The sequence below is a fragment of the Prinia subflava genome, chromosome 19 (assembly GCF_021018805.1).
Source record: "Prinia subflava isolate CZ2003 ecotype Zambia chromosome 19, Cam_Psub_1.2, whole genome shotgun sequence".
NCBI classification, from domain to species: Eukaryota; Metazoa; Chordata; class Aves; order Passeriformes; family Cisticolidae; genus Prinia; species Prinia subflava.
The window spans coordinates 2,080,256-2,100,339 of NC_086265.1; the positions used below are offsets into that span (position 1 = coordinate 2,080,256).

A 20,084-nucleotide genomic window follows, 5' to 3' on the forward strand; every position below is an offset into this window, starting at 1 on the left:
GATATAGAGAATAGCATCAAAAGCAAAAAGGTATCAACAGATTGCTTGCAGGCAGACTTCTAAAGCAAGACATGGAATAAAGCTGAAGGAGGAACAAAAGAAATCTATGTTTGTCAATAGCCTATAGAATTCACTGCCACAAGAAGATCAAAGCACAAGTTAGCAGCACAAAAACACCACTGAAATGTTGACTGTTGAAATTAACAGAAAATTTCCACTGACTTCAACCCTGTAAATAACTCCTCAAGGCATTTGATTGATAATAAAAAATAAAAATTCTACAGTATACCAGGGAAGGCTTTTTGGTTGGTCTTGTAAATAATATAATCCTTAATTCTTCTGCAGATTAGTCAATCACTAACTGAGGTCAAGAAGCAAAGAAAGCCTTGAGGGAAGAAGCCCACAGTGACATCTCCCCTGTGGAGTGCTGTGACACATTGCATCACACTTGAACATTTAATACAGAGGAAAAACTGGGAGACAAAACAGCACTGCAAAAAAGCACGTACGTTTTTCCATACGTCTGGATTTTCTTCCACATCATCTGGAAGAGATTCAAATTTCTCAGGAAATAGTTCAGACAAGCGGATTAGATCTTCCCAGCCCTGGTCTGGAAGCCAAGAGAACGGTTTCTTTCGGGCACTCTTCTCCAGGGAAATATTGCCTGGGCACATTGAGAAGCCAGAGTCAGTGCCTGTGTCAGAAATCCCCAGTGCCTGACCACACACAGTCCCTCTGCACACAGGAACCAAGTGGAAATTCCTTCCTGGAAGCACTGTAAGATTAGACTGGTCTGCTGAAGGAAAGGTGGCATTTTACAAGTGCTTGCAAAAACCAGTGTCTTACCTTTGCAAACATTTCTAAAATTATGTATACATCGTCAGAAAATAACTACAGATTACTCATGTTCCTCATGTAACATCCTAACAATTAGCTAATGTGAAACAGAAACAGCAGGATTCCCAGTTTGTGTAACCCAACAGAGTGGGAGAGCTCCCCTTCTTGAGGTGCTGGCTCATTGTAAATCATCTCCAGTCAAAGATCTGTCTTCCAAAGATCTTTCAGCAATTGCTACGTAGAGCTACAAACTTACATATAAATATTCACTTTACCTTTCAAAAAGAACTCAAATTCTTCTTGTGGAACTCGGCCTTCAGCTTGTTCTATCTTGACAGTCATATCAAAGGAGAACAGCAACTTGTGCTTCTCAAACAAGCCTACAGGAAAAGGACATTTTCAAAAATCAGCTGCTAAAGCCCGTGGAACTGGAGCAATCTTTCAGTCCACATTCTTCATCTGTTGTGGAGTTGATGGGATGCTCCACCCCTGCCAAGTGCTCAAGGACATTTTGGATGGGGCCCTCAAGAACCTGATCAACTGAGTGGCAATCCCTGTCCATGGCAGGGGATTGGAACCAGATGATTCCTAAGGTTCCTTTCAACCCAAACCATTCTGGGATTCTGTGATCTGCTCACCCCACAAAGATCATTTGGTTGATGGTTGGAATTGATATTCCTAGAGGTCTTCTCCAGCCTGAACAATGCTGTGATTCTGTGATCAGGGGGATCAAAGCTGAATCAGGCTTGAAGAGTCAATACAGCCCCTGTGAGCTCTATGGCTGCCTTTACCATTTGTAACTGTGTTAAGAAAATTTCTGCAAGAGTTACATGGCTAATGTGCAAATCTAACAGAAATAAGCAGGGAGTGTGAACCAAGAGCAGTGCTGAGACCTGGACATCACTGAATTCCCTGCTTGGTAACCTGTCTGTTTAACATGAACCAGCTCAAGTCAGGGCTTCACCTTTATTTGCACCACACAATCTCAGCCCCTGGTTAAACAGCACCAACCTGTGCAGCCGTAGTTGTAGGTGTTCAAAGTCACTGTATCCATGATGTTCTTTAACCTCTTAGGAAGAATAGGACTGGACATGGATTTCCTAAGAGAGAATCCAAAGACCTCCAAGAAGGAGACCAGTGAGAACTGGTACATGATGTTGACGAGGGCCATCTCAGCCAGCACAGAGAAGAGGATGGCTCCTCTCTTGGCAGCAGGTCTGTAGCCATCGCGGAGGAGGTCGATGTCTGCAGCCGTGGTCTCAGCCAGCTTCAGCTTCTCAATCACCTGGGCACAGAGGGATTTTATACACCTGCAATCACTGTGCTGGTCCAGAGGGGATCTGTTACACCACAGTGATCAGAGCTGCTCAGTGCCTGCCTCTCTGTGTGACTGCAGAGGGAATATGGGCAGGTAACTCAAAAGAAGTTGTATGGATTATAAAAAGTTAGATAAAATTAATCCCACCCTGTTATATTTATGAAAAGTAAAGATTTACAAAAAGTCATGGAAATAGGGTGGGAAGCGCCCTCTGGGGACCTTTAGCTCAGCTTCTGCCCAAAACTTGGTTATGACCCCCCCTAGATCAGGTCCAGTGTGGCTTTGCCCAGCTGTGGCCTGAAAACTCCAAGGATGGATTTTTTAGCTTTGGAACTGTAAACAAACATTACTTTGGTCTTGCTAAGGACTTCCCTAAAGACAGACTACATTCTGTTCCTAGATACCCTTCCAAAAAGCCCAGAGCTGGTACCTCAGTAGCCTTGAATTTTGTCTCTTCCAGGGTTTCCACCAGTTCCACATTGTCCAACATGTTTCCTGTGGAAGTTGACAGTCCATGCAGGAGAGTGTCTTCCAGTTTTTTCAGCAGGTTCTTGTTTTCACTTGTCTCCTGGATGAGACGTTCTCTCTGTTCCTCCAATTCCCTCCTCTCAAACCCCGTAATGACACTGAGCAGCTGATCCTCTAGGCCCTTGAGTGTCACTGCAGGTACAGCACAGGACAGAGCACAGAGTTTTGTAAGAACAGGACAGTTTTTATACATCTTCTTTAATCTTTTTAATCATAAAACCACAACAATGCAGCACAGTGACCTGTTTAATGACTGTGTATCTTAATTCTACCAAAGCATCCTCACCTGTCCAGTACAGGAAGAGAAATTTAGCTCAGTTGCAGATTAGAAGAGAGAAGTGAGAAGGACTTTCTGTTAAATCAGATGCTGAGTATAATGGAGAGTATGAATTTTTTAGTTTCATTGAGGTTTCAGACAACGACCCAGGCCCTAAATTTGCACAACAGCATAATTCCTACTTTATTATTAAGTACACACTTGAGCTTACCTGTATAATTGATAACAATAGCTCTGCCAAACACAGAGGGAGAATACTTTGGGTTTGATAATCTGGTGTTCAGGTACATTTTAAAATTACTGTCATAGTCAATCTCCTTGTCCCCCAGGACAATGAATGCTCGCCCCTGTGCAACTTTGACATTCTTCTCTAGGACATTGTCTATCACAGGGTCGATGTATTCATCCACACTGTGCACCAGGAAAGGGGTTCCATACTTTATGGCCTGTTCTAGTTGTTTCAGGAAATCTGGGTCATTAAAGGAAGCCATCTGCAAGAGAACAATGGGAAAACATGAAAGGAGAAATTATATCCAGTTTGCTGAACATTATTATTTTGCAGTAGCTGCCAACACTAATGAAGTTTGTTCTTTGCTGGTTTTTGTCTCTCCTTTCCCAGGTGATATAAACTGCACTTGCACAAAACAGTAAAGGTGCTTTTTTTCTGATTAGCTGAGAACAATTTCTATTTGGAAATTACCCTTTAAATTCTAGCTGTACCTATCTACACCAGACTTTGGTTAGACTCTTTCTGCATGTGCAGGCTGAGAGAGCTGGGGCTGTTCATCCTGGAGAAGAGAAGGCTCCAGAGAGATTTTATAGCATCTGCCAAAACCTAAAGGGGCTCCAGAAGAGCTGGAGAGGGACTCTTGACAAGCACATTTAGCAATAGGACAAGGGGGAATGGCTTCCAACTGAAAGAGGCCAGGGTTAAATTAGATATTAGGAAGAAATAATGTAAATAAAGGAATAATCACCCCTGGGAGGGTGCTGAGGGCCTGGCACAGTTCCCAGAGCAGCTGTGGCTGCCCCTGGATCCCTGGCAGTGCCCAAGGCCAGGCTGGAGAGGCTTGGAGCACCCTGGGATAGTGGAAGGTGTCCCTGCCCATGCCCAGGGTGGAACTAGAAGGTCCTTCCCAATCCAAACTATTCAATAATTCTGTGATATATAACTGGCTCCTCATTCAAGGTGACAGATATTTATGTAGCTTTGAAAACAATCAGTACTGAGCTAAGGCAATCTTCCATCTTTACCCTCAGATTATTATTTTCTTCCTTTTTCTTAATCCAGTGCAGTGCCTGCTGCTGGGGGTCGATGCAGAGCGGGAAGCGGCTGGAATACGTTGTCAGGATGCCATTCTGGACTGACAGCTCGTCTGGGGGCAGTCCTTGAGAAACCCACCTGGGAACAGAACAGAGACCAGCCTGGGGTGAAAACTCCATGGGAGAGCAGAGCATTTCGTTTGTCAGGAAAATATGCAACTCACTGAGCACACCCTTAGATGGAGCACACAAGGACACACAGACAGGGTGTGTGACTGTGGGGACAGTGTCACAGCTCAGACTGACTCACTGACTCCTTGTAACTGCACTGCTCAAGGTGCTGGTTGTTGCCTTAGCTGAGCAAGCCTGTGCTAGTTGGGCTACCTGGGCTTGGGTTTAAATACCAAACCCACTGAAGTCAATGAAAAGACACCTGCTGGGTTATGGAAACATATTTTATAGAGACACCTAAAAACTTCCTAAAAATGGTATTACATGCATCTAAGTTCAGTGAATACCCCTGGAGTGTTAAGTACAACAGCTTTTTACAACAAAGGCTCCTGTTAATCAGAAGGACATGAAAGTGAGATTCTCTCCTTGCTATGGCTGTGCACCTCCACCCACAGTGCCAATTCTGTGCTGCAGATTCAGCTCCAGGCCCCACTTTATAACAGCACACTCAGTGGTGCCTGGGTGTCCTGGTGGACCTACCTGCTGACCTCCACCTCATCGGTCAGGAGGCTCTCTAACTTGAAAGGGTGGCTGACAGGGATTTCTCGTGAGAGGATATCTTCTTGCCACACTTGGTAGAGCATTTCATGGCGGAACTCCCAGCTGAAGGCCCCCGCGTAGCACAGAAAGGCAGCGGCGAGCAGACAATCTCCAAGCAACTTCACCTTCCGTATTTCTAATTCCTTGAATTCCTCTGTCCACCTGATAGAATTACATGGGACATTCTGTACCAGGAAGATGAGGTTTATGTGCAGAATTTCCTGATACTTTACACACAGGTTGAGACAGACCCCCAGATTTAGGATCAGTTTTCTCTCACTATTATGTGGCCACAGACACTGACTTGACCTGAACCTTGTTCCATTTAATCTCAGTTATTTTCCAAGAGCTAATGGATATTAGCTCAGAACAGATAATAGCTCTTCTCAGAAACCAACACCATAGAAAGAAACATTTTCAAAAATGTCTTCACCTGATAGATTTATCCCTGACACATGAACCTCTGGTGTCAAAAATGATCCTTTTTGAATCTAGACTTACCTCTCATTCTCAGATTTCAAGCCAGCAATGAGCTTGTCAGCAGCCTCTAATCTTCTCTGCATTATCTCTGCTTCTTCTTGTAACTTTCTGTTTTCTTCTATTGCCAGCTCATATTTTTCCCCCAAAGATTTCAGTTCCTCCTGAATGGCAGCCAGTTCTGCCTGTATCTTTTCCAGTTCCCTCTTACTTAATTCATAGTTCCGTTCTAGCCTGGCCACCTAAAGTACATTTTGAAGGAAACAAAAAGAGTATCAGAGGATAGAAGGACTTTGGAGAGAAGTATTAAGTTCTCACATTTCTTTTGGTTATATCATATTTTTCAAAGTTTTCTGGTAATAAACAGTGTAAGCCAAAATAACTGACCCTGTCACCCTCCTCTCCCCATCCCAAACACACATCATGGTCTGACACTGCACTTCCAAAGCAGAGGAATCTCCCAGTTTTGTACCCACAAGGAATATTAAAGCACTGGAGGTCAGCAGGACTCTCATGCCTTGACAAAAGGAGAGGTTTGTCTGCTTAATAACAACAATATTAAGGCTCCAAAACCAGTCAGACACATATTCTAGTGAATATATTTCTTTGAAGTCAGTTGTATTAAATAACCTTTTCTTGACAAAATTTCCCACTGTCATCTAGTGGACATTAGATTTCCTTTGGTAATAATGCTGAATTTCCAGTCATCCTAGAAAAAGCTAATCAAAAGGTCTGCGCTTCAGGAACATGGATTTAGTGTACTGCTGACCTCTGCTCTGTCCAAATGCCATGGCTTTTAAAGTTTGTTTTTAGTAAACAGCTCTAAACTGTGTTTTTCTAGGCACATAAGATTACAGAATTCCAGCTGAAGATGGAATTTCAGTTGGAATTCATCCCTCAAGCACTGGCATGGATGGCACCCCACAGCCCAGCATCCTGGCACAACAAATACAGTGATTTATGACTGAGAACCTGCCTCACTGCTACTGCAATAGCTCTCCTGAACACCACTTTTTAAGCACTTCAATAGGAAAAGTGGGCAGTCTGTGAAATGGTCAAATATTATCTTTTCCATCAGATCATGTTTCGACCTTCTCTGAGTTTGATTCCAACACATTTTACCTTTTCTTCCTTTGGCTTGACTGTTTTAACTACATCACAGTAGGTCACCACTGCTTCAGCAAACTTTAACATTCCCAGTCCTGCTCTGCTGATAGCTTCCATTTCCTCCCAGGTAGTATTAAGATTCTTTAGGAGACCTAAATTGGCAAACACAAAAATACTGCAAGTGAGGTGAATAACTGTGCAAAAACCCACACAGAAATAGCTTTTCCTACCAGCAGCATCAGCCAATGCCAAGACAGACAATAGGAAACACTTGGGAGAATATTAAAGAGACTCTGTTGGCTGTTCCCATTAACAAGATCCTATATTCACTGCAAGGAATTCACCTCTCATAGCTTTCACATTGCTCCATGGAATTTCCCTAAAATCCGTCGTCAACAGAAGCCGCAGGAAATTCGTGTCAGCCATCATGGCCTTGGCATTCTTCCAGTTTTGTTCTTTGTAACCCCTCATGATGAGAATACAGTCCAGAACAACCTGCACCTGCTTCGGGGGTGTTGCAAAGGATCTGGAAAACAGGAGAAAGAGAGAGAGGAGGAGAATAAAGGAGGCAAAGCACAAGATCCCAGACATGGATGCTTCCTGTTAGGACAGGCATTGCAATACAGGAGCCTGTACATAAGACAAGCCTCAACAGTGAAAAAGATAACCCAAGTCAGACAATAAATTATTAACTACTCAAAAGCTCAGAACCAATTATTGTATTCAGACAATTTGATCCATGAAATACTAAAGCATTTCAGCAGTGGAAAGCTTAAAACATTGAGCCTCAATATTCTTTCCTAGGGCAGTGAGGCAGCTGAAGAAAAATCCAGATATTTCCTATGAGAGAAAGGAAACTGAACAAGTGTGGCAGGGAAGGGAGAGCCATTGCTATTTTGGGGATAACTATTTCAGGGAGAGCCAAAGACTGGATGTGCCTTTATATCAATCCTCAGGGAAAAAAAAATGTATTATCAAAATATAGGAAGGAGTAAATTCAGCAGGGAATTGCATTATTGTGCTATGGAAGTATCCCTGAAAAATAACTGTTCTCTGTTCCTACTTACAGGAACGAAAGAGGAGGAATGAACAGGTTTGGACAGCCATTGTTCAGGCAAAAACCAGAGCAGGTTCTGGTGCATCAGGCACAGGCAAGAGAATAAAGAATGATGGGGTAAACAACAAATGAGGGCCTGGAAGAACTGTTCTAAGGCAAAGTCATGGGCTGGAATCAGGGCATTCTGCTGTGACCTCTGCACCCAGGTAATGTCCAGGCAGGTGAGAAAGATGAGGCTAAGGCTCAGACCCAGCAAACAAGGGTTTCTCAGTGTATTCCAAGAGTTTATGCTCCTGTATATACAATTGAGTCACCTGAGTTCAGTAACTTCAGCCTTGTCAAGCTTCTCCACCTCCCGTTTGGCAGCTTCCATTATAGGCTTGATTTGATCCAGGGCTGCCTCAGCCTCTGCCTTCTCCACAGCAATAACTGCATTCTGCTCCTGGATCTCTATAGCTTTTTGTTCACCCATTTTTTTCTTCTCTTCAGCTAGTAATTGAAAGGCAGGACCATAAATGGATCATTCAAGTTTGTATACAGAACATATACTAACACAGTAAAAGAGATTTATTCTTTGCTGAAAATCAGAAATTACCATCAAGTCAGAACCTTTGTGTTGCCAGCTTGCCTCTGGTTACAGTTACATCACCAGGTCAGGAGCAGTTAATGTCCCACACAATGACATGCACAATCTCTTTTCCTCCATGTTTCCCCTGATTTTCCTCTAATACTAAATTTCTGAATCAGAAGTTGCCTTTCTTGCTCCTGCCTTCCCCACACCATGCAAAGGGAAGACAAGAGCAGGCAAAGGTTGTGGCTAAATGTGGAGCAAAGATGGCAATCTGGGCAAGGCAGGGGACCTGCTCTTGTGCCATGGCACGGGAGCAGCAACAGAACAGGAGGGATATCCTGAAGGGCTGGAGCCCTTCAAGAGTCTCCCAACCCAGCCCAACACAGAGGATGTGAGCCCTGCTTAGCCCACGGGACACTTCAGTAGCTGTAAACCACCCACCTATTTCTGTGTTTATTTTAATGTCTCGTAACAAAGCCTCACAAGCAGCTGTTTTCTCTGTCAGCACAATCTTTTGCTCAGCAAGTTTCACGTTCAGCTCAGCCAGCTGTACAGCAGCTTCCTTCAGTTTAACTAAGCCCCCATCCAGCCGTTTACATTGTGCTAGGTAGGAAAAAGGAGAAATGTCAGTGATTTGTGGATTGTATTCAAGCACACAGCAACAGACAATCTCACACTGAGAAAACATCCTTAGAGGTGCACTGAGAGATTTTCCTCTCCTGAGCCTCCCAGCCAAAACGATGTTAATGTCACTTGAGCTGGCATAGTGGCCCTGTGCCACAACTTATTTGCCCTCTTACACTGTTTGTGTTTTATCCTCTTCACATATTTCAGTCCCACTGAAGTATGAATAAGAATTGAGGAAGAAAGTTAAACCCTGAGCGAGGCCGTGCTGGTATTAGATTTCAGCACGACTCTTCCCCAAGCAGAGGAGAGTCTGGTCTGGAGATTCTGGCTCATGTTCATTCACAAAAGGATTTGAGGAGAGCCCATTGTTTGCCAGAGTCTGAACATTCACATGTGGCCAGGATTTTGGGTCAATTCAAAGCACAACCCCACAGCTGTGTGCCAGCACAGCATTTGAGATAGCACTGCTAACACAGTTTTTGCATATTCTAGGTAATATATGGGATTCTAACCAGAACTTCTTTGTTATTAAAATATTTAAATCACTTATTAAAAAGGAGAAAACATCTACATTGTCTTACCTAAAATGAACTCATTTTTCTCCTCCAGCAATTTTGCATAGGTATTGAGAAAATCAAGGTAATTTTTTGGTGTGACGTGATTTCTACGCCTCAGTTTCTCCAGAAATTTCTTGCTGAAAACCCCTACAGATTCATGCACCATGACAATGTGGTCAATCACTGACTGGAAGCTCTCTGGTGGGATGCGTGTGTTTTTCCCTAAAATTGGGCAGAAGAAATAAAATATTTCAAAGATTTGTGGCTTTTTTCAGAGTACACCAATTACCATTTCTTATGTACATCTAAGGCAGGCACAAGACAAGTCTGTTTTCTGGGGCAGAATCAAGAACAGGGCAAAGCCAGAGGGGAACCTCTTGGTAGGCAGCCCACATTGTCTGCAGAGTTGAGAACTTGAATTTTAGCAGTTTTAAAAATCTGTTTGATTAAGAAACTACCACCCAGTGACATTTTTTGACTGGGTTTTTGCATGACCCATTTAGACTCAAGGTAACAAGCACAAAGGGAAATGAAATTGTGAAATGTACAATAACTGCAAAGTAAAGAATAAATTTATTAGGCTATGTCAAGATGTGGTTGATATACTGACATGTTACATACCCAAAAAGGATTGTGCAACTGCACACAAGGCCTGGGCAGGCCAAGGCAAGAACCAGTCAATACCAGTGTTGTTGACAAGACCTTAAAATAAAAGGACAGTGTTATCTGAAAAATTCCTTTGTAAAACTAACCCCTGATGAGATAGGCAGTCCTAAAATTAACTTTATTTACATCAAGAATTTGCAAATTGGTCTTGACTCCTTCTTAGTAACAGAATTTACCACAAAGTCCATACTTCCATTTTGACAGTAAGTAATGAGCTTTTCCCCTGTGTCCTGCTAACCTCACTGTGCCATTCCTGATGGAGTCGAGAGCTGCAATAAGGTATTTTAGGGCCTGGTTTAGCATTCCCACCTGTACCCATCCTTCACAAGTGTCTCCTGTTCTCCTGTTTCCCAGGACTCCTTTCAGCCTCCTGCAGCACCTGCCAGGCTCAGGTATTTTTCTCTCCATGGGTGTCCCTCCCACCATGCCCCTTTTTTGGCTTTGGATACAAAAATATTTCCCTTCCCACCATCCTAGTTTCATAATGATTTAACATCACTCTTCCTGCTGTAAACTACAGAAAAGAGGCTGCAAAGGCTGTGTGCTTCCAGTTCAGTGAGGATGACCAATTGATTTCTAGCTGTTCAACTGGAAAATGAACTGATCTGATAAATGCTAATCAATATTGTTCACTGATATGTGGTAATTAACTGGAAAAAAATCATGCAATGCAAATCCTTAATCATTAAACCTGCTCTGCTTCTCTCAGTGTCCACTGGAGATTTTTCTCTTGTCTGTAAATCTGTATTTCACAGGGAAGGAACTAAGCAGTGTCCACAGCTGGTACCTGGGAAATTCCTGCACCACGTTCTCAGGTCCTCCCCGACTGGGGACATTCCCAGGACAATGTGAAGGTTGCTTGCACATTTGCTGATGAAATACTGCCAGACACTCTCTTTAGAGGTGCCCACACCAGCTCGAGCAGCCTCTTCTCCAATCTGAGTTAGTATGGAGTCTTTTTCATCCTCTGCAAAAAGGGCTGGCACCATTCCTGTAACATAAGGACAGAGGAATGCTAGTGAGAACAACCAGCAAGAGGAAACCATATGGCCGGGGATGGGGCAGATGAGAAACCAATTTTAAACCTAGTTCTGCAAAAATGATTCTGAGTAGTTTTGAATGAATCAATTCATCTCTCTATGCTTCTCCTCCTCCCCATAGCCCTCATGGAAAATAGGTCATACTTGGGATTTAGAGGAAGAATTAATGCACTTTTGTTTGGGCTTCAGCAACACATACAAAATGTAACAGGAGCATAAAGTACTTTTAACTCTGCAAAGAAAATCTTCATTAGTGTCTATGAATCATCAGTTCACATTTTTGTTCTCTCAATCTTGTGGCAAATACTGCATAAGTAACTTAATGACAGACCAGGGACAGGGAAAACTAGAATAAGGAAAGGGATAAATAAAATCAGCTCATCTCATATGAGACCGTGGAGGAACTTCTATTGAGAGGGTGGTCACACTGTGCCAGCTGCTCTCATTCCCAGCTGCTTCATTCACTGGTAAATAACAAACTCCATTTCAGGCCATTTATACATAAATACACATATGAACAGCTGCTGCAGTTCAGGTGAATGCTATCCAAAAGCCAATTGGACAAGTGAGTTTGTGGCCAAATGCAGCTGAAGTTTCCCTCAGTCTTGGAAGAAATCCAAGACTCCTGCAGCATCGTCACCAGCATTAATGAACCCTACAACCCCTCCAGACATACAAATGACTGGAAGAAGATTCCAGAAAGCCATTATGAAGCCCAAGATCATTTCAGGTAGTACTGAAAGGTGTAACTAACTAAAGCAGCAGAGGACACAGGGTGAAGCAGAAACAGCTGTGTCAAGGGTACAGTTGAGATTATGAGTCACAAACAGAGGGGCTGCCAGTGGCACCTGAAGTCAGCATGTTGTTGATGAGTTCCAGGAAACTCTCCTCTGCCACGTGGCCATCTGTAAACAAGAAGACTATTGACCTGTCCTCAATACCCAGCTTCTGGTACAAACTTTTCAAATCCTCTCGGAAATTATTTTCTCCATATCCTCGACTCAAGATGATCTCAAACACCTAAGGATGAAAACATACACTGAGAAGACACAGATGGACCCAAGACACGATGGTAACTCTGAATTTCAGTTACACTGAATCAAGGGTCAAACCCAGTCAGGAGTAAATGTTTAAGTATCAATAAAACTGTGTATTTGTACAACCCTGCAGGCTTGCATTTTCAAACTTGCTTTGTGTTCATTCTCCTTTTTTGTTCTTTCCTCCAAGCCTTTTTAATTAAAGTGCCTCTGAGAGGGACATTTCCTCTCTGAAATAATACAGTATCAATCACAACAAGGCTCCTCATGCAGCACTGGAGTGCTGCTGTAACACATGTAAGTATCCAGCAGTAGTTAGGGACAATTAGTTGTTCAACACCAAACCCATTCTTGTTTTCCCTCCCCAGTGCCAAAATCCAGGTCCAGGCACTGACAGCTCCCTGCTCAGATCACACACAGTCATCATTTTGGACATTTTGGACCTCCTGGCAATCACTCACCCAGCGTTTCTCTCCACAGAGCTGCCAGCCTCATCTTGTCTTGACTGATTCCCTCACCCCCATCCCCAATGGTTTAATCCCAATCACAATTTTACTCTCCTTGTCTTTTTTCACAGCCAAGACACAGGGTCACCCACCTGACATCCAGCTGTGTGAGCAGCCAGCCTGGTCAGGGACTGCTTTCCTGAGCCCCCCACGCCGATGAGCAGGGCGTGCCCGCGGTCCATCCGGATGATGCGATGGACGCGGATCAAATGCTCCAGAGCATCATCAAAAAGAACCAGGTTCATTTTAATGTGATACTCGTTGTAGTCATCCAAAATCTCCTTCAGAGAAAGGTGAACAGAGTGTTACTAGGAGACCAATGAAACAACTCATAACATTAAGAAAAAAGCCCGTTCAGCAGCTTTATTCCTTTCCCATTCCTCAGGGAAAATGAACTATTGCAAAGCACTGCTGACTCTGTAGCTGATCCTCAGCTTTCACCACTGCAATCCCCAAATGGGCATCGAAGCACATAAAGTTCTGTGTGCACACAGAAGAAAACAAATTTCCTGCAGTTTTGGGCAGGCTGCTGCCCGTTCCTCAGGCACAGATCCCAGTGATGCACTCTACCTTAAAGAGAGCTTTTGCTACATCATAGTCTTGGATATCTTCATAAACACGAGGCTCTGCCTCATTCAGGGCTGTTCTGAAATCTCCAAAAAGCACTGGATCCCTCATGACGTGCTCCAAGTGATCCTCGAAATGCTTTTCAACCAAGGTTTTTATATGGCCTTGTACCTGCGAGGATATGAAATGAGTCAGGCAACACAACAAAGCATTTGACTGTGCTTCTAGTAATACTTAGAGAGGTGATAATGCAGATTCTTGCTTAAATACTGATTTATTTCAAGGTGACACTTATGTCACTAGAAGATCCAAAGATTACAGCCCCTTTCTGTGTTCTATATATGATGTAAAATGATCTAATAGGCAGTTCAAGAATGGTTCAAACCAATCGACTGTAGAACATCAAAAAAGAAGCCTGTTAAATAAACACCTTCTCATACATTGGTGGAAACAGTATATAAATAAACTTCCCTTCTCAGTATTCATAGATGTCTCACCAGAAAGATCTCTCACTAAGTTTCAAAGGCTGCATTAATATTCTGCGTTGTGAAAATTGAGCTGGAGTTGTATCTTTGTATGTTAGAGAAAGTTTTAATTAGAGAAATCTGAAGCCTGCTTGGCCTAGCTCTTTTCATCTAAGCAACTTCCAAAGCAAAGCATCTGGATGAGTAGATTTTACCTCTATTTCTCTCCTAAATCCCAGGGTTTAAAATTGGCACTGTTCTGTTTTGTGTTTTAAGATAGAATTTGAAACATTTTCCAATTTGCATAACAGCCAGAACTGAATTCACTGTCTAAGAACTTGGCTTTTATCCTTTTTACTACTTGACTGTACAGTCACATTCCGGTACAACCCTTCCTGAAGGAAAATACTGACTTGAAGTGATTTCCTGAATTTTCTCCTGTACTTCTTTCACACTTTGTCACCTGTACTTCTGCCAATCAATTTTCCTGGACAGGCAAACCAAGTGATACTTTCCATTCCTTCAGCAGATCTGCATTCTTAGTCTGCCATCATCACATTGTTTTAGGAAAAAATCTTCCATGGGCCGTGTTTGAAATTAATTAGCAACATATTGCTTAGACAAATCTGCAGTCAGACAGCAAGACCTGAGTCCAACACTTGGTAGTGTTGCTGTTGCAAATTAATTGCCATAATAATAGTCAGTGACTACTAAAAAACTGAAAGAAATTACTCACCAATTCTTTGTCTGCTTCATTAATCAGCCTGTCATGGAAAACCCTCAGGCACTCATTCCTCCAAACTCTCACCATCTGGGTCACTGTGTGAAACCTGAAATAACATCAAAATGTCAGACTGTACCAAATGAGCTGGCATGATTCCTAAGGCCATATGGTTAATAACAAGGACCAAAATCTGGACTGACCTTTTTACTCTTCCTGATTTGGTTCTTTTCATAATAACTCATTTGCTTGCATTTTTACCTCTGGTATCTTATTTAAGAGACTCATGCATCAGTGTTTGACATCAAGAGTAAGATCACAATTTAGGATGTTCTATTTCTCTTTGTGGTTTAATGAAAAGTGACCAAATGTGACTGATTTCCTGTACCAAATCACCTCAATTTCATTCAGAGTCACCAAAAAAAAAAGGTGGGAAACCACTAATGACAATTTTTCTATTCTTACCTTTCTGGTTCCGTAAGAACAAGTCCATTATAGACCCTGGAAAGGTCCCGCAGGTTAAAAATGTAGTGGAATTTGGAAGGAGTAGGGGGCAGGTCAGTAACGATCATTTTATAAAGTTCCAAAGTACACAGAGTGATCTTGTCAGAGATGGCTGATATGGATGCATTAAAGGTCTGCAAATATGAGAAAGAAGAGGTGTTCTCATGGGACTGCCCAGACAGAACTCAATGCTATTAAACACAGTCTGTTTCCCAGCTTTTAAACCTGTTTGGTTCAAAGGTTCTCTGCAGTATGAACATTTTGCAGTTAAATGTTTAGGGCAGACTCTATCTTCACTCTGGAACCAGGTGAGTGCTCAAGATAACATTCTCAGGGACTTGAATTCTCACAAGATTTCTACAGAAAAAAAATTTAAACTGCTCTTTTCTTATCTAATGTTGCAGGTACCTTGCCAGTAATGCAGTCTATTGCATTATATTACATTTTTCACACTCATTCAGGAAAGAGTTTTCTGATCTTTGCTTAAAGGAACTGTAATCAAATCATTCACACATTTCAACCCATGAAAAGTCCCAGGTTTATAAATTATCTGCTGGCTTGAATGTTTACATACTACACAAGAACTTATCTAAACAATGTAAAACCCACTGAGATAGAGAAAAGAAAGGTTTGTGTGAGGTTCTAGATATAAACAAAAAATGGTAACAAAAATTTCAGGTCTTGCAACAACACAGAAATAAATGTCTATTTAAAAACAATACACCTGTTGAGCAATCCTTTAAAAACAGTGAAATTACCGAAGTGTGGCCTTTCAGGATGGAGAAGTAGATCAAATTCAGTGATTGCTCAGAAGGAAAAGGGATGTTAAAAACACTGAAGAGTGAGATGAATCGAGGGTCAACTTCATTCCGACCTCCTCCAGCTTTGCCCATGGCAGCAACAAAACCCAGGTCTCGAAGGAATTTAATGTTCATCTCTTTACCCCGATCGTACATGAAACCCTTCTCTAGCAGCAGCTTCAGCAGGGCAATGGGTTGCTGTGTGCCATACTCATCAACCTGCAGGACACATCAAAGCACAGCACATCAGCTCACCAATTACTGCTTGAAATGAGGGAATATTGGGTTCCATACTCAGGAGATCGTTACAGGGACTAAGGGACACTTTGTAAAGCTCTGGCACTGATTGTGAACACTCATGCCAGTGTCTCCTATGGGAAAAGTGTCTCTTCTCTGAGATAAATGCACACTGCATTTGTGCGTGCAGCATCACCCCAAATGTTTCTATACCACCTTGCAAAACTATTGCCACCTTACCCTTGGCATATTCATATCATCCATGAACACAAGGAGACGTTTTCCCATGGGAGGGCCAAAAGTGTCTTTAGTTCGTTTTTCTACGTTTGTCTCCAGGTTTCTCTGAATGTCCATGGATGTTGTACGAGAAGAGAAGTTAATTGCCAGCACCAGCTGCAAACAGGAGGAGATTATAAGAATGGATTCTAACCTGGTTTGCTGTTTGGTTTGTTATTTTTGGTTTTTTTACTAAAGCAAAAATATTTTTTATATTAGCTGTCAGACATACAGGAAATGCTCAGGTCCATTATTCAACTGAATTACAGATGACGAAGAAAAGTAACCCCATCGTTAGCACTTGATAATACATTTTTACTTTATATAATTGAGTCTGTAAAAGGTAAAAGAGGACAAGCCATCTTTGATCTTGAAGAATTTTCAAATCAGTCACACACTTTGGGTCTGGAGTTTGCAGTCACGTTACCCACGTCAATATTGCAACCCACAGACTCAGGCCTCACAATACAAATTTAATACAAGGGCAAAGAACGAAAATGCAGCTTTACAAAAAGGGTAAAATGCCTCACACATACATTAAATTCTTTGTCCAGATTCTTCAGGAAGTTCTGTGTGGTTGCTGTCTTAGATGTGCCCGATTCACCCACAAGAACAACGGGGCGTTTCACTTTCACCATCTGCTCCAGCAACCACGCAGTGCGTGTGGTATCCACGGTGGGCACTGAAACAGAGCAGCAACACAGCCCCTGCCTGAATGAAAATGCACTGCAGCTGGGGGATTTATATTTATATTTATACAATCTCAAGGTATTAACATGCAGTCACACAAAGACATAATTTGAATTATCAATTCACTAACAATGCTGAAAGAAAATTTTAATTGCTTAATCATCTCTTTGTCGTTGGGATCTTTTCTTCTATATAGGTATACTAAAAAAAGTTATCTTTGATATAGGAGGGTCATGGTTCGGTTAAGCTCCATTTAATCCCTGTTTCAAGGATATAATCAGGATTTATTTTAGTCATAAGCATTTTCCCAGAACTCTACAGAGATTAATTTTTTTCTATGTGAATCATCTGCATTTGGAGCAACTTCAGAGATCATAAATTTATTTCTCGTGTCAGTGAAGTTAACCTGTGCTTGGAGTATCACTGTAAATTAATGTGCCTAAATTTTAGTCTTTAACTATGAAAAGCACCATTAGGCAATGCTTTAGGTAACAACCAATAACAGCCCTAAGAATGTAATTTTTATCTACTCAGTACCTGATGTTTTCCTAGAATTTCTGGTAGAGCAAACTGTGAATCTTCTGCTATCCCAGCTTTCAAAAGGCATCATTAGCTCCTAAATAAGCCTCATTTAACTGAATCGTGCTCTCATCCTTTCCTCACTTTTTGATTACACAATGCTGTAAACATCAACTTTATGACTGCTAAACTACTATGAAAAGAACTTTAAAGAAACTGATTTGTGCCATCACAAGAAACTGAACCTGAGTAGGTGACCTTCAGTACAGAAAAAGGATGTCTCATGTTAAGTGCCATGCACTCAGTGGTGGCACATTATGAATTAAAAGCACATCATCACTATATTTTATCTTATACTCACCTAGAATGTCAAGAAATTTCACTTCAGGATCATGAACATATTCAGGAACAAGTTGCATCCAAGGTACCCAACGTTTTTGAGTGCCATCAAAATGGAAATCATACAAAGTTGGCAGCTGACCTGTAAATCATTAAGCAACTGCAATTTTTTTAGGATACTGAAATATTTCTGAAGAAAACAATCTGATTGAGATGAAAAAGTAAAGTAAGATTATAGGCCAAGCTGGGCAACACTTCATTCTGTTTACAAGTCATTTAACCCACTAAGGCATCAACCAAAATCCTTTTACTCTAGCACCTTCATGAAAACCATCACTTTTCTATTACAGTGAATGGGATTCAGATTAAATTAGGACAAGATCCTACCTGGCAGCTCCCCTGGCTTAGCCAGGATGTCCTCACCCTGAACAACAGTCATGTAGGAAATACGTTTAACATGTTCATCAAATTTAATTCTGCCAGCATCAAGAAGAGAAGCACCTAAGGAGCAATACAAAGCTTCCAAGAAGAAACACTCCAGAACATCAGGATTTTCAGGCTGTACCAGCAGGACATTCAGCATCACAGTCAACTGCACGATCTGTTGGAAAATGGACAAATCTGTAAATAAAAATGGCCATTTGGATTCATGAAAACTCTTAATATGTTTTTAGCTGATTGCTGGTGTTTTCTTCTCACAGGTGGATCTACAGCTATGTGTATTAGGTTCAGTAGAAGAGCATTGTTAGGTGCTGATTGGTTTCCAGTCTCTTTGTGCTCACTCATCAATAGCAAATTGACATTTCAGCACAGACTGTCCCCATGTGCTTTCTTTGGGAAGGTTTTACTTTTTCCATCATTCTGTTTTCTTTTTAGTTAAACATGTTCAATCTTTATTCTCCATTTCCTACCATATTTAAATCTGTTTGAGGAACAATGGTCTTCAGCTTTCGTTCCTGTTTGCCATCCACAACTCCCTCCACAATCATATCAATGAGGTAGGGCACGTACTTTTTAAAGAGACGATCCAATTCCACTTTCTCATTCTAAGGAACACAAAAAAGACAATAATTCAGCTGGAAAGAAAAATTTTGATAGCAGACCTTCCTGTCAATACCTGGCTGACCAGATATGATTGTTCTTGAAGGAATCACTTCTACCAAAGACTGTCTACAGTTCAGTGTTAAATACAGATACTCTCTGAACAAGTGCAGAAATTCTCACCTCATTTTCTCTTTCTTTGACCCACTTTTGCCAGTAGGGCTCATATCTCAGGTTTTTAGGGTCTACAAAGACCATTCCACAGCGGGATACTGTGGCAGGAGATGCATACTGTAAATCCCCAACCTATAAAATAATCACACAAGATAATGATTCACAGTAACTGCTTTTCAGGCTTTGAACCCCATCAGTACCTAACCCTTCCTGTGTATTACATGGTACAGTCATTTCTTACCTCAAACAACAAAGCACAGTGTGCCTGAAGCCTAATCCGCTCCCCGTTAGCCAGGGTCAGTAACTTGTTGTCATCCATGACAGAATTCATGTTCTCAACCCAGAGAGCATCCACATCTCCATCAAAGAGAATGTACCTGTGAGAGAGCCACGGGGCACTCACTGACCTCTGATTTTGCTAACATATTTCTGAATTCAGAAGTGTCATCAATGGTGTCATTGTCAGTCCAGGTATTCTGAAGTTCACCTTGCATTTTTTATAATTGCAGAGTTTCACTGAGACTAGAAACTCACAGGAGATAGAAAGACCCCCTAACACTTTCTTATTTATTTAGCATTTGTTTTTTAAAATAGTGTCATATAATGTTTTTTTAATTGATGTAAACCCCAGGATCTCAAAACCACCACAGTGATTTCCAGCTGCCTACCTTCTCTCTTTCTTGTCAGTGGGCCTGTTGATATCCCGAAAAATGTTTGACAGGACTCCGTCTGTCCAGTCTCGTGAGACAGGGTCAAGGATCCCATACAGCTCAATCACACTCATAGCTTTAGGGTTTAGGGTGTAAAGCTTTGTAAATAATCCCAGCCTAAAGGAACAGCAAGAAAGCAATAGTAAAATGTCACATTATCATCTGATATTAACCCAAGCAAATACTCTGGGCAGCTGTTGATCCAGGATGTTGGACAGGATAATACAGACTGTGCCATTTTACAGCCTGGTTTACACTCCACACTCACTTGTTTTGGGCATGGCACAAGGTATTTATTACAACTGTCTTGCCACCTCCAGTAGGTCCAACCACCATTGTGGTGTGACGAGTTAACATTGTCTCATACATCTGAACTACTTTATCCACCTGAAAAATAAACACG

General features: G+C 41.8%; 1 protein-coding gene across 1 annotated transcript in view; it reads right to left on the bottom strand.

Annotated features, from left to right (window-relative positions):
- Positions 1-20,084, bottom strand: part of DNAH10 (dynein axonemal heavy chain 10) — a 50,225-nt gene that overhangs the window by 8,483 nt on the left and 21,658 nt on the right. The window contains exons 36-65 of the mRNA XM_063415509.1: positions 19,950-20,068; positions 19,640-19,798; positions 19,213-19,348; positions 18,981-19,103; positions 18,668-18,802; positions 18,144-18,357; positions 17,779-17,898; positions 16,745-16,890; positions 16,173-16,325; positions 15,654-15,914; positions 14,857-15,029; positions 14,407-14,500; positions 13,210-13,377; positions 12,732-12,920; positions 11,945-12,116; positions 10,844-11,047; positions 10,012-10,092; positions 9,415-9,612; positions 8,648-8,809; positions 7,950-8,124; positions 6,923-7,104; positions 6,594-6,730; positions 5,496-5,713; positions 4,935-5,156; positions 4,215-4,362; positions 3,172-3,451; positions 2,586-2,815; positions 1,849-2,122; positions 1,113-1,217; positions 510-664 (exon numbers count right to left, since the gene is read on the bottom strand). Of these exons, the coding sequence (XP_063271579.1) occupies positions 510-664; positions 1,113-1,217; positions 1,849-2,122; positions 2,586-2,815; positions 3,172-3,451; positions 4,215-4,362; positions 4,935-5,156; positions 5,496-5,713; positions 6,594-6,730; positions 6,923-7,104; positions 7,950-8,124; positions 8,648-8,809; positions 9,415-9,612; positions 10,012-10,092; positions 10,844-11,047; positions 11,945-12,116; positions 12,732-12,920; positions 13,210-13,377; positions 14,407-14,500; positions 14,857-15,029; positions 15,654-15,914; positions 16,173-16,325; positions 16,745-16,890; positions 17,779-17,898; positions 18,144-18,357; positions 18,668-18,802; positions 18,981-19,103; positions 19,213-19,348; positions 19,640-19,798; positions 19,950-20,068 (5,133 nt within the window). The remainder of the gene's footprint in view (positions 1-509; positions 665-1,112; positions 1,218-1,848; positions 2,123-2,585; positions 2,816-3,171; positions 3,452-4,214; positions 4,363-4,934; positions 5,157-5,495; positions 5,714-6,593; positions 6,731-6,922; positions 7,105-7,949; positions 8,125-8,647; positions 8,810-9,414; positions 9,613-10,011; positions 10,093-10,843; positions 11,048-11,944; positions 12,117-12,731; positions 12,921-13,209; positions 13,378-14,406; positions 14,501-14,856; positions 15,030-15,653; positions 15,915-16,172; positions 16,326-16,744; positions 16,891-17,778; positions 17,899-18,143; positions 18,358-18,667; positions 18,803-18,980; positions 19,104-19,212; positions 19,349-19,639; positions 19,799-19,949; positions 20,069-20,084) is intronic.